The sequence below is a fragment of the Ursus maritimus genome, unplaced genomic scaffold, assembly GCF_017311325.1.
Source record: "Ursus maritimus isolate PB19 unplaced genomic scaffold, ASM1731132v1 scaffold_7, whole genome shotgun sequence".
Taxonomy (NCBI): domain Eukaryota; kingdom Metazoa; phylum Chordata; class Mammalia; order Carnivora; family Ursidae; genus Ursus; species Ursus maritimus.
The window spans coordinates 46,346,937-46,360,160 of record NW_024426885.1 but is presented as its reverse complement, the minus strand read 5'-3'; the positions used below and the strand labels follow the sequence as shown (position 1 = coordinate 46,360,160).

At 51.2% G+C, this 13,224-nt stretch overlaps 1 protein-coding gene across 2 annotated transcripts in view; it reads left to right on the top strand.

Moving 5' to 3' along the window:
• SH2D4B (SH2 domain containing 4B) overlaps positions 1–13,224 on the top strand; it is an 84,490-nt gene that overhangs the window by 44,098 nt on the left and 27,168 nt on the right. For both annotated transcript variants that reach the window (XM_008696313.2, XM_040624486.1), the window contains exons 5-6: positions 10,009–10,225; positions 12,101–12,225. In XM_008696313.2, the coding sequence (XP_008694535.2) occupies positions 10,009–10,225; positions 12,101–12,225 (342 nt within the window). The remainder of the gene's footprint in view (positions 1–10,008; positions 10,226–12,100; positions 12,226–13,224) is intronic.

The following is a 13,224-nucleotide window of genomic DNA, read 5'->3' as shown; positions in this document are numbered from 1 at the left end:
ATCACAGTTACTGATTTGCGGGTGCTGAGCCAGCCTGGCATCCCAGGAATCAATCGCACGTGATCGTGGTGTATAGAGCATTTGGAAAGGCCCTGCGGAGGAAATGGCATTTGGTCTGGGAGAAGTGGGGAAGTGCAGAAGCAGGGAAGGGCCTCACAGCAGAGGGAGCAGCACTGAGCAAAAGCAAGGTCATGGTGTGCCCAGGACGCCGTGCACGTTTCCCTGCGGCTGCAGCCTGAGGTTCATGGTGAACAAAGGTGAAAGGGAGAAAGGGGAGATGGGGAGGAGCCAAAGAAGAACTCACTCATTTAAATTCAGAATGGAAGAAGAGATAGGAGAAAAAAAGGCAGGACAAAGCTTTACACTGAAAAAATAGTGAACAATTACAAAGTGAAGTCACATGAGGCTACTCTAGTGTGGGAGAAGGAGCACTGGACTGGGAGTCCTGCCCTAGCTGTGCCACTGACTCGTGTGACTGGGAGCAAGTTCTTGCTCAGCTGTTCGGCTTCTTCATTTGGAAAATGGGGGTAATTCCACTGAGTGGAGGCTTGATGGGAGGGTACAGTAAGAGGGAGGAAGTGCCACGCAGGAGTGCTCCTCTTTGTAGCGACACGATGAGGTGGACCGTTAGGCGCCGGGCAGGTGTTTCCTGAGGGAGGCAGACTGGAGATCATCTGGCCCAAGTGCTGCCTGACTGCTAATTAATGCACCGGGTGGCAACGAAAAGTGGAAAAACCTCCAAAAGGCAGAGAAAATGTGATAATGCAGGCCCCATGATTTTGGTTCTTTTCTTTATGCTTTCTTAAAGAATGATGAGCTAAACTCTGGAGGCTGTCATTCAAAACCAGCAAAGCCATTCTGCACTCAATTAATTTAATATGAAAGATTATAGTGGGCCATTAATCTACTGGGAGCAGCAGTTTTTGATAAAACACCTAAATTAAATTCTCCGAGTTAGGGGGAAAAAAGGGCATTGTTTCCTTTAGTATCATTCGAATACAGAGTTCGTTTTTCAGTTCCAATAGCAGAGCAGGCTGTGGCTTCTGAGAAGCTCTGAAAATCCCAGGAAGAAATTAATTTAATTAATTCTCAACTGCAAACTTGTAGGAGTGTGAAGTTAGGTGATGTCTAGTTGCCCAGAGATTTGGAGAAGAGCCAGCATGACTTGGTAAATGATACTATTTCGAATATTGGAACTGTGTTCTGGTGAACCCCTCCCCTCCTTCCTCGACCTTGTCATTCTGCTGTGGCCCCTCCCCCACAATCTGTACTCTGCTTTGCCGTGTGTGGTCAGAGCCCAGGGAGAAATATGTGTGCTCAGACCCAGGATGGAGTCCAGCTATGTTGGTTCCATTCTCTTTGTTCACAGAAGAGAGAGTGCTCTGGAGTCTGGGTTTAATGTGGATGATTCTCCAATGCTGTGTGCTGGAGGGGAGATGCCATCTGGTCCCGGGGATGGGGTGGGGTGGAGCCGAATGTGGGGCTGGAGGGAAAGGTAACACAAAGCAGGGCCGTTCTGTGCACTGATGGCCTGGGAAGTGGTGCTGTGTCTCTCGACAGAACCAGTTCCAGCCGTTCTCCCGCTCCAAGTGCCCCGTAGGTTTGGTTTTACAACTCAGAATAATGCCAGCCTGAGTCCCCACGTGCTCGATTCATAGCCTACATGGGCTTCTCTCTCTTCTTGAATTGCTCAAGAATCTCTGGGGGCTTTCCGTTGTCCCCATGCGGAGTCATTCCCAGGTTCATACTGGTGCGGGGAGCACCCTGGTCTTAAGGAACCTCTGAAGTTGCGCCTGGTGGCCACAGGGGGTCACTGTTGGCAGCCATCAGGAATCCGGACTTGGGTGGTGGGGACCTCGGAGGCCTTGGAGTTAGGGAGGAGAGAGTGTTCCTTCCCTTGGCCTACATTTGGCTGTGGGTGAGCCTCACTTCTTTCCCTGAGGCTCATGTCTCAGGGGCCATCATCTTGGTGCCAAACCCACCCGTTCCCCAGGCGATAGTTGCTCCAGCAGGTGGAGTCCCCAGGGGTCTGTGTGCACAGCCTTCGATATCTGGACTGCCTATTGTCCTTCCCCCAGGGGCAGGAAGCCTCCCCGTCTCACAAAATTTTCATTTTCCCCATTTGTCGGACGAGAGCTCCTGACACTACCCAGCCTCTATCCCTACACCATTTCCCCACCTCCACCCCTTTCTGCCTTATGTGGGACGGACCCTTTCTGAAGGCAGCATTCCAGTCCCCTTACCTCACAATGAAGACAGCAGTAACAAGAATATATAATATTTAATGAACTTCTACTCCGTGCCAGAGCTGTCCAAGATCCTTCTATGAAATATCTCATTTACCTCATTTACAGAGCAACTCTACAAAGTCTCCGCCCCATGAGGAGATAAAGTGTAGATAAGGTAATTTGAGTTGTCCAATGTCACATGGAGCAGAAAACGCAGCAGAAGTTAAACACAACTGCCCACTTACACAATTTAAATCTTTATGGATGCTTTTTCATTTTTTATACACATATAAAATGTATAATGATTCATTAATTTTCAGAGACATTATATTATTCACCCAAGGGGTTACTACAGATTGATATTGCTTTGAAGCATTGGGTTTCCCTGTGGATGTAACTGGATCATCTGAATTCTGTAAAGGAGTGAGTCTTTTCTACCTGGGCAGAGGTAGAAGGGGTCCAAGGAACCACGGACAAGTTCTCTAGAGAAGGGTCTCATGACGAGCAGCAGCTAATGATCTTCCAGAACCTCATGTCCTCCTGGGATCCCATCCGAAGNCCCACCCCCCCCCCCCCCCCCCCCGCCCCAGGTGATAAACCTGGCTGTCAACGGCAGAAGCTTGGCTAACATTCTGGTCTCTCCTTTTTGCTTACTATCAGTCCCCAGACTTACCAAGTGGTAAGGATTCTACTTCCTTCCCATTCTTTGAATTTATACCCTTCCACCTCATTGTCCTGGTACCATCTGAACTTTGACCCCATGGCTCTTTACCTACATTTCTGTTTTCCAAGCCTTTGTTCTTGTTCCTGTCGGATTCATTCCCAACACGGCAGCCAAACCAATCTTTGGGAAGTAGAAACAGCGTTTTGCTCTCCTGCTAAAAACATTTCAGTGGCTTCCAATCACCTTTTGGTAAAGTATTAAAATTAATTGGCCAGTATTTATTGGTCTCCTAAATGGCCTTCTCTGTTTCTGCATCCTCCCTTCTTGCCCGGTCCATCAGAGAGCTTCCCTCCAGCCATGCCGACCCATTCCAGGAGGGATGCCTGAGCTCCCTCTTGCCGCTGGGCCTCTGCCCCTGAGCCTGCTCTGCCCAGAAGACCCTCTCCTTGGCCTCTATTGGTTGAATCCCACGTGTCCACCAGGCATCAGTTTAGATGTCCTTCTCCAGCACAGTTCCACAGTTTGCTGGCGTGGTTCCCTTGCTAGACGATAAGTTCTCTGAGAGCAAGGACTACGTCTTGCTCATTGCTGTACCCGTATCTCCTAGTATCAGCTTGGCAGCCGGCTGTTACGCTGACCTTGTGAAAATTAGAAAAAGACACTGCACTATCATCTGCCAGAAAATTGTTACCTGTGTACACACCTATGATGGTCACGCAGAGACTGCGCCCCCTGGAGGCGTGCAAGGCGCAGCTTGGGTCCTGTGCAGCACAGTGTGGGCACAGAGCGGTACTAAGGACACGTGTGCTGAATAATGTGCACACCCTGCCCGACTGTGTTAGAGTGTTAAGAACCCTGCCTCTTGCAGTGACTGGCCTGGCTCGATGTCTGGAGCTATGTAACTGCTTGCAGATTCTGCCGGGAGGAAAACCAACTTCTGTTGTTTGTCTTCGGTGTTAGAGAACTGAGCGGGGTTATCCTGAGCACAGATGAGGACGTGATTCCAGACCAGTCTGGCAGTGTTGGCAGCCCTTGGATAAAGGATGGTACTGTCTCCATGGAGGGAAAACTAAGACCCAGGAAGATGAAAACTGGTCCTTGTATAGCCAGACGGTGAGGAGTAAAGCCAAGCAAATGTTCCGAGGCTGCGGCAGCTGAGGTTCCCAGGTCTGATAAGGGAGAGGTTGGATTCCAAAACGGGGGGGACTCCTGGTTTCTTCCTGAGCAGGAGGGGTCCAGGCTGGGCAGTCCTGAAGAGCGGTGTCTCAGTTTTGGGGAGGTGGCCCCGGGCTAGGCAGGTGTGGGTGCATCCCTGAGATAGGGGTCAGAGCTGGAAGGGACCTTCCCCTTTATCTGCATGGGAGAGAGCTGAGGGCTGAGGCGGGGACACAGTTGGGTATACATCTAGCTGATGGCGACACTTAGCTATGCTCTCGCTTCTTTTTTTTTTTTTTTTCAAGATTTATGTATTTATTTGAGAGAAAGAGTGAACGTGAGCAGGGGGAGGGGCAAAGGGAAAGAATCTCAAGCAGACTCTCCGCTGAGTGCAGTGCCCCCATGGGGCTTAACGCAGATCTTGACAAAGGGCTCGAGCCCATGACTCTGAGATCATGACCTGAGATGAAATCAAGAGTTGGACGCTCAACAAACTGGACCACCCAGGCGCCCCTATGCTCTGGCTTCTTAATGCTCAGCCCAGGGCTTACCAACCAGAATGTTCCAGAATGTCGATTTAAGAGAAAATTGTGGTAAGATACACAACTTGAGATTTACCATTCCAAACTAAAACTGCCCCCACTGAACAGTAAGTCCCGATCCACCCTGTCCGCAGCTTTTTGGAACCACCATTCTCTTTTCGCTGCGTATTTAACTCTTGTGAGTACAGTACGTGGAGTATCAGTGGAACCACACGTGCCCTTTCATGTCTGGCTTATTCACTTCGCATCCTGTCTTCAAGACTCATGCACATTGTGGCAGGGATCAGAAGCCCCTTCTTTAGGGCTGGGTAATATCCCACCGTGTGTGTATACCCTACTGCGTTTACCTATTTGTCTTTTGATGGACATCTGGGTTGTTTCCACCTTTTTGGCTATTGTGGAGCATGCTTCTGTGAATATCGCAGTGCAAAAATGGGTTCAAAGCCCTGCTGTCAGTTCTTTTGGGTGTATCTCCAGAAGACGAGTTGCTGGCTTTCTCCATACCCTTGCTGACACTTGTTTTCTATTTTTTCTAATTAAACAAGTTAAAAAAAAATAGCCATCCTCGTGGGTGTGATGTAGTGTCTTATTGTGCTCGGTCCACTGTTCCATCTCTCAAGTCGGTCTTGCTTCTGGAGCCTTCAGTGTTTTCCCGTGGTCCTTGTTGTCTTTACAGTGTTACTGCGAGATGAGCCTCAGTCTCCCGCCGGCAGGAGACAGGAGGCTCTGGATCCTATCAGAAGTGGGGGTGGCCGTGCTCACCCTTTGTCCCATGCGCAGTGCCTGCTGGACAGGCCCGCGGGGCGTCATCTTGGGCCAGAGCGAGGCTGGGGGAGGAAGCAGGTGACTCGGTGTGGGGGCCTCACCTCTGCAGGGGGTTCGCCGGGCCACGCGGAGAGTCTGACCCTCACTGGCTCAGGGCAAAAGATGCTCGTGGCTGCTCCCAGTGTGGCTTCTCATACGAGTTTTGGTTATTTTCACTGGGTTAGAAGGAACAAACCCCATGGGTTTTGGCTGAGGGTTTTCGTGGCAGATTCATGGGATACAGTCTGAATCCATTCGTGATTCTGAGAAGGAACTAAAGCAACCTTTTAAGATTTCAAAGGACAATTTAGGGTAAGATGCTCAACCCAGAGCGGATTTCCTGTGATTGACCAACAAGGGTATCCCTTCTGGACTGGCCATGAACTCTGGTTTGGACCTGGCAACACCAGGGTGAATGAAAAGAAAAATTTTAACGAACACTTAACCGTGGTGTTTAATATGTCCCTGACATGGTTTTAAGTGGCTTACCTTATTGGCTCTCTCAATCCTCATGACAGCTTTATGTTTTCTCCATTTTACTTAGGAGGAAACGCAGGCCCAGGGCGATGAAGTCACTTGTCCTGTGTCACACAGCGGGGACATGGAGCTGGGGTCTGAATCTAGGCAACCTGGCTCCAGACTAAGGCTTTGGGACATTTGAAGAAAGGACCAACATCAGGGGCCTGATCAAATAAGACACTGCTTTTCCAGAACACTTCATAGTTTCTAGTGTTTTTATGTTTCACTTATTCTCCATGACCACTCTGTGAGGCAGACATTCGTGTCATTCTCATTTTGACAGAAGTGGAAACTGAGGCCTAGAGGTGTTCAGGGACTTTCCTAGGGAAGCCGGATGGCGTGTGGCAGGCACGTGCAGGAAAGGGACCCAGTGTGTGCCGTTGGTGGGAATGTAAGTCGGTACAGCTACTGTGGAAAACAGTATGAAGCATCCTCAAAAAGTTAAAAATAGAACTACCCTATGATCCAGCAACCCCACTTTCGAGGATGTAGCCGAAGGAAATGAAAGTAGGCTATCGGAAAGATACCTGCACTTCCATGTGCGTCGTGGCGTCGTTCACAGAGGCCGGGGTACAGAAACTACCTCAGGGTCTGTCCTTGGATAAGTGGATAAGGAACATGTGCGCACACGTGTGTGTGTGTGTTGTGTGTGTGTGTGTGAGCGCACACCCAGGCACACAATGAAATATTATTAAGCCATGAGAAAAATAGAAATCTTGTCATCCGCGACAGCGTGGATGGACCTTGAGGGCGTTACACTAAGCGAGATTTGTCAGAGGACAAACGCTACCTGATATCACTTGCATGTTGAATCTAAAAAAGCCAAACTCACGGAAGCCGACTAGAATGGTGGTTACCAGGGGCTGGTTGGGGGGAGACGTTGGTCCAAGGGCACGAACTTGCAGCTGGAAGATGAGTAGGTTCTGGAGAGCGAACGCGCTGCGATTACAGTCAACGATGCTGCATTATATACTTCCAGATTGCTAAGGACCTAGATCTTAAATGTTCTTATCACAAGAAAGAACGGGAATTATGGGAGCTGATGGAGGCGTTAGCTAAGGTATCCAGGGAGGAAAAAAACCCGGGAAAGCTGTCTTGGAGCCGTCCTTGACCCTGTGTGCCTCTGTGTGGGTACCTTTTCTTCTCTTTTCTTTCTTTTTTTTTTTTTTTAAGATTTTATTTATTTATTTATTGGACAGAGAGAGAGACAGCCAGCGAGAGAGGGAACACAAGCAGGGGGAGGGGGAGAGGAAGAAGCAGGCTCCCAGCGGAAGAGCCTGATGTGGGGCTCGATCCCAGAACGCTGGGATCACGCCGTGAGCCCAAGGCAGACGCTTAATGACTGAGCCACCCAGGCACCTGTGTGGGTCCCTTTTCTGTAATCAGGGCTGGGCAGCAGGTTGGCTTTGCCAAGGCCAAGGCAGAGCCCCCGCTTGCTTCCTGCTCCCAGCCTCGGCCGCTTCCCCACCCCTGAAAGCCGTCAGTGCTTGGCCCTTCTGGCTGCCCTGGCTGCCCGTTCATCACAGCCGGTCTGAGTGGCTGAGCACAGATGCGCGGGAGAGGGTCCTCAGCGCCCGGAGCGCGGGGGAGTCAGAGCACAGAGTGGGAGGAGCTCAGAAGCCATTGGGCTGGGGAAGAAAGTGGGGCAGGCAGGATGCTTCTTAAGGGCTGGAGGAGGGGGGGTTGTCCTTTATCCTGTGGGCAGTGGGAGCCCCTGAAGGCGTTTGAGGAAGAGAATGGCTGGATTAGAGCTGGCCTTTAGGAGGCTGGGTTTAGTCTCTGTGTGTCTGATAGCTCAGGGCCTCACCTGGCTGGGTTCCAACAGCCTGTCTTCCTCGTTTGCCTATGACTTCTTTCCGCAACCTGTCACTGAGTGTCCCTGTCTCTCAGGGGCGGTAAGCTCTCAAAGGTCGCTGGCTTTTTAGGGCACGAGCTTCTGTGTTTAGTTTGCTGGCTAGTGGCTGCAGAGCTCACGCCCGGCCATCCTGGCCTTCTTTGACCCTCCCATGGCAATGCGAGGCAGGCATTATGGTGTTCTTAGTGTCTGGAATGGACAGATGAACCAGCTGGGCACCAAACCTAGATTTCTCCCTGGATGGCTTCTTTTCTCTGGAAAACTTCTATTGACCTTTCCAGATGCTTCCTTTCCTGAGATGGCTGTTGGTTCCCTCACAGAATATGAGAACTGCTGTCCCTAAACCCTGATGATAATTTATCTGTCCCAGATTTCATTGTGTTAGAGATACTTGTCTTATTTTCCCAGGCAGGCTTGGAGCGCCTTGACGGAAGGGTCTGATCTTTGTTATGTCTGCACCCAGCTCAGAGGTACATACTTAATTGGGCACAGTCATCCAAGGATAGGTACTGGCTGTTGACTGACACCTGTGTATGTAGGCACTGGGATATAGCGATGAACAGAGCAGAGGAAATCCCCCACCTGCCCTTGGGGGGCTCAGCCTACTGGGTCCTCGGCATGTGACCTCCACTTCCATAAATCTTTCTGAGAGACGGCCTTCATGTTGCCTTCCTCAGATCTGGGGAAACGTTCTATTATGTTTCAAGAAGAGGTCTTCGACAACTTGAGAGGTAGCCGTGCTCTCCGTCTGGACAAGGGCTATTTACCTTGTATCCTCCAAACACTGATAGAACCCAGCTCTCTGATGTTGGTCGGTTGTGGGTGTTTGCCACACACGTGTGAAATGGGGCTGGAATAGGAATAGACTCTGGGTAAGAGTTGACTCCAGGAGGGGAAGGGACCTGCCCGGGGACACGCAGTCACCCGTCATGCACAGTTAGAACATGTCCAGCTCCAAGAGTTCTCTACAAAAAGAATTAGATTTTAAAGGCAGACAGGAGCCTGATGAAACGCAATCAGACTACAAAAGAGTTGGTTTTAATTCTAGACCTTGCCTCCAACAGGTTGTGTTCCCTCTCTTGGCATTTCCCCAGTTCCAGGACTCCCTTTAGAGTTTTAGAAGCAGCAACACACAGATGTCTTTCCGAGGCTGCTTGGCTGGGACCGGGCCCTGCCGTGGGAAACACAGACAGCTGGAAGGCTGGAGAGAGGGGCATCTGGAGTTTGTGGTCTGTGAGTAACAGAGCTACCTGAGGGTCCTCTCTCTCCAACACACTCACCCAGCAGCTGTCAAGGCCACCGCAAACCAGAGAAAGGGCAGCAGAACCAGGACACCAGGGTTTCCAACAGCTCAGCCTGTGGTAGCAGGAAGGATGGCTCCTGGCTTGGCTTGGCCACTGACCCAGCTGCGCAAGTTACTGTCCTTCCTCGGGTCTCAGGTTTCACATGAGCAACACGAGGAGGTTGGACTGAAGGGTCTTAAATGCTCTTTGGGCTTTTTGTACGAGGGAGCAGGGGCTTGGTGTCAGGTACACCTGGTTTTCAAAGGAAGGGAGCTTGAGAGGTAACGTGCAGGTGGTGGAAATGGCTGCATGGGTTTAGGGCCAGCCACACTCGGGTTTCAACCCTGGCTCTGCCCCCTTGTTAGCTATTTATTTTGGGGGTAGTTATGCAACCTTCTGGAGGCTGGTTTTCTGACAGAGACATAGTGACGGGCCCTGCACCTGGGCGGTCGGGGGAAGCGTCTGTGATGAGATATTGTAGGGAAAGCATGGAACAAGGGCTTGGCACGGAAAAAGCCTACAGTCAGTGTGGGGGATGGCAGTGGTATTTGGAGATGCTGACCACCTTGACAGGTGCCGTTGAGGCTGGCAGGTGGGCACGTGGTTTGAGAAGCCGCTCTAAGCCAGGTGCTCCCAGAAAGAAATACATATAGAGATGTATATTTCCATTCAGAGGTGGCTTGCTCATTCTGGACCAGGGCCACCGAAACAGGCAGATGACCCTAAACTGTCATGACTGTCTCTGCTTCCACGGTGACAGGCAAGCCCAGGGCTGCTGGCCAGAGCTGGGCCTGCCCTTCCCTTCCTGGGCTCTGAACTTCCATGTAGCCTGTGTTGGTGAATACAGGTGAATTGTGAGACTCTGGGTGAGTCCCAGGGTTCCGGGCCCAATCCTGGCTTGCTGGGCGTATGGCCTGGGCTGTGGGTCTGGGTGAACACACTCTCCATCCCTTTCCAGTGCGCAGGTCCAAGGCCGCGGATGAGGAGAGGAGCCGCCGAGCTCAGCGTGCCAGGGACGAGTACCGACGCCACTCCCTCCGCGCCATCCAGAAGGGCACCGTCGCTGGCCTCAGCTCCATGTTCCGAGAGCTTGGCCAGAGCCACGAGCAGGAGGCCAGACTCTACCACCACCTCCCAGGCCCCGGGCCTCCACCACCCCTCGCCATACCTGTCAGGTGGGTCTGGAGGACTCAGCAAATGCAGCCTGGCTGGGGGATCCAGTCCCTGCTCTGCTCCAACAGCTGTGAAATTTGGAGCTCGTCATTTCCCAGCTGTGGGCCTGAGTGTTCAAGTCTGCGTAATGGGGCCAGAGGGGGGCAATGAGGAGTCTGTTTGGAGATTTCCAATAGCCCTAGAGTTCTGGGAGTCTTAACATTTTGGGGTCTAGGATTCCTTTGAGAATGTTAAGAAAGCTGTGTACCCTCTTCCCTCCAAGATGTGTATATGAAAATACCCAAAAATGTTTGCATATAATTTTAAGCTCTTAAAGGCCCACAGGTCCCAGGCTAAGAACTTGTCATATAAGACCTCAAATGGGTTCAATGTGGCCCTGCTGCTGGGAAACCAGGGCTGGCTACTTTTTCTAACCACAGGTCGTGCTGCTGCAACCCTGGTTCTGATAACAGGTTTGCAGATGAGCGTGGCTGAGTGCAGGAGGGTCCGCACACATGCTGGTGTCTCCGGAGTGGTTGGGCAAGGGCACTTAGGTGACTGCCCATCATTGCCGGAACCCAGGGTCAAGAGGTTGCCTGGAGCCCCTCTACGTTCCACCTGTGCCCACCATAGGCCAGCTCCAAGCTTGGTCCCCCACACCTCCATCCTTGCTGAGCAGCTACTGCCCCGTGAGGGTGGGTGGTGAGTGCCTGCTCGGTCCCCGAGCCACAGTTCATCTGTAGAAGAGTCTGCTCTGAGTTTTGCTCTAATTGGGGTTTAGGAGTATTCATAACCCCCTTCTCCCTCTCCCTGCGGTCTAGGGAGGGCTGACCATACCTGCATTTCTTCCTTCCTTTCCTCCCTCCCTCCATTCCTTCCTTTCTTGTCATTTATATGATTCACAAACCGGGAAGTTTAAAAGGAAATATAGAAAATGGCCGCCTCCCATTCCTGCCTCCACCTACTTGGCTGTCCCTTGCCCCGCAGGGGAGCACTGTCTCAGTGTATGTGTGGTCTCCACTCCCACTTCCTTTGTGTAGTTGGTGACGTGGAAAGTTGTAGCCCTCTCTTTTTTCCCTCCGGAAAAGCTTGCATACTGTACACAGGGCTCTGCATCTTGACTTTCATTTCCATTTAACTATATTTTGGAGGTCTTTTCATATCAATTCTTAGCTATTCATTTATTTTTATTTACTTTTCTTTTTTTTAAATAAAGATTTTCTTTTTAAGTAATCTCTACACCCGATGTGGGGCTTGAACTCACGACCCCGACATCAAGCATCCCATACTCCACTGGCAGAGCCCACCAGGCGCCCTGGTTTAGTTTTCCTTTTAGCAGCTGTGTTATATTCCACTCCACAGATGTGGTAGAAGTTATTCATCAAAAACTGTTAATGGACATTGGAGTTGTTTGAAATCTTTGGTTATGACCAACAGTGCCCTTAATGAATAACACTGTAGATGTTCATTTTACACACGGGCCACCCCGGGGAGGGAGGCTGATGGCTGGTCTCTCCGGGTGCCTGGGTCTGCCGCTCCTGGTATGTGATGGTCTTCCTTCATGGATGCTGACGGTTGTGCCCTGCCCTGCAATTCTAGAGGGAAAAAAATGCCTTTTCTCTCCCTTGAACATCCCCTCCTGTCCTCTTTTCCACTCCCATCTGTGTGGCTTTCTTGGAAGCAAGCGATAGCAGTGGTCTGTTGGGAAAAATAATAATAGTTGGTGCATTCTTATCTGCAAAGTGCCTTCATGCACCTTGACTCCTTTCATTCTCTCCACAGGCACGAGTGTGGCCATCGTGCTGAGTCATTCCCACAGTGACCCTCCCTCCCCTCCCCCTCCCTCCACTCCCCCCCTCACTCCCTGCCTCTCCACACTTCATCTCTCTTCTCAGCAGGACCTGGGAGCGCCCGCTGAGACCCGTCTCCAGAGAAGTCATAGTCCGCTGGTTTAAGGAGGAGCAGCTGCCTCGCCGAGCCGGCTTTGAAAGGAACACCAAATCCATCGCACCTTGGTTCCATGGTAGGATGGCTTTCCGGGCGCCACATGTCTGCCTCTCTCTGGGGTTGGGAGGAGGTCCTGAAGGACTGCGGTCATCAGGGCACTGGAAGACTTTGGACTTTGTCATTTTTGCTCCGCCCCCACAGAGACTGGCCAGTCTCCAAGTGTTAAGGATTGGCTCTCCTGGGTCGCCTGGGGGAGAGCGGCGTGGAGACAGGTCCCATGGCTGTCCTCTGGTTGCTCATTGAATGTGCTGAGTTCAAGGCACAGATGTTGATTTCCCCAGGGCATGAGCTGAAATGCTGAGTGGCATTCACCAAGGCCTTAGGGACCAAGGCAAACATCTCCGAGCAGGAGTCCAGGAGACTGGAGGTCCCGGGGATTCTGAATGTGGATCCGTTCCCCTCTCTCTGCTGGGGAAGGATGACCACGATCTTGCCCACTGTTCTCACTCACAGCCTCCTTGGCCATCGGGGGCTCCCCAGAAGCGTCTTCTCTATACTCACAAGACAGGGAGCTCCTGGTGGGGAGAGCCCGCATCTCGTGGTCTGAGCCTGCACCCCAGATCCTGACCATAGGCTGGCACACTGCAGGCTCTGAACACATACTTGTTGATTAGATGACAGAGTGGCTGAATGAAGAGGTCAGAGTCAACCGAGCATAGAACATGAGAGCTGGAAGGCTCCCTGGAAGTGTCTAGCTCCTCATTTTTCAGATAAGGAAACAGGTCCAGATTGGGGAGAAAGTTTTCATCATATCACCAATAGCCTTGTAAAGTCAAGTTCAAGAATATATCTCAAGCTTATGATCCCAGTCCAGTGATCTGAACCTATAGGTGCCCCAAACCGGGAAACAGGATTATGGTATCAGCAGAGACTTGCTACAGTGAAACGGGAGTCTTTTTTGGCCATTAGCCTCTTCTGCGTCAGTTAGCTATTGCGACGTAACAAATCACCCCAAAACTCAGAAGCTGAAAACAATTAAGCATTTATGGGTTATTCATAAATTTTGGAATCAACA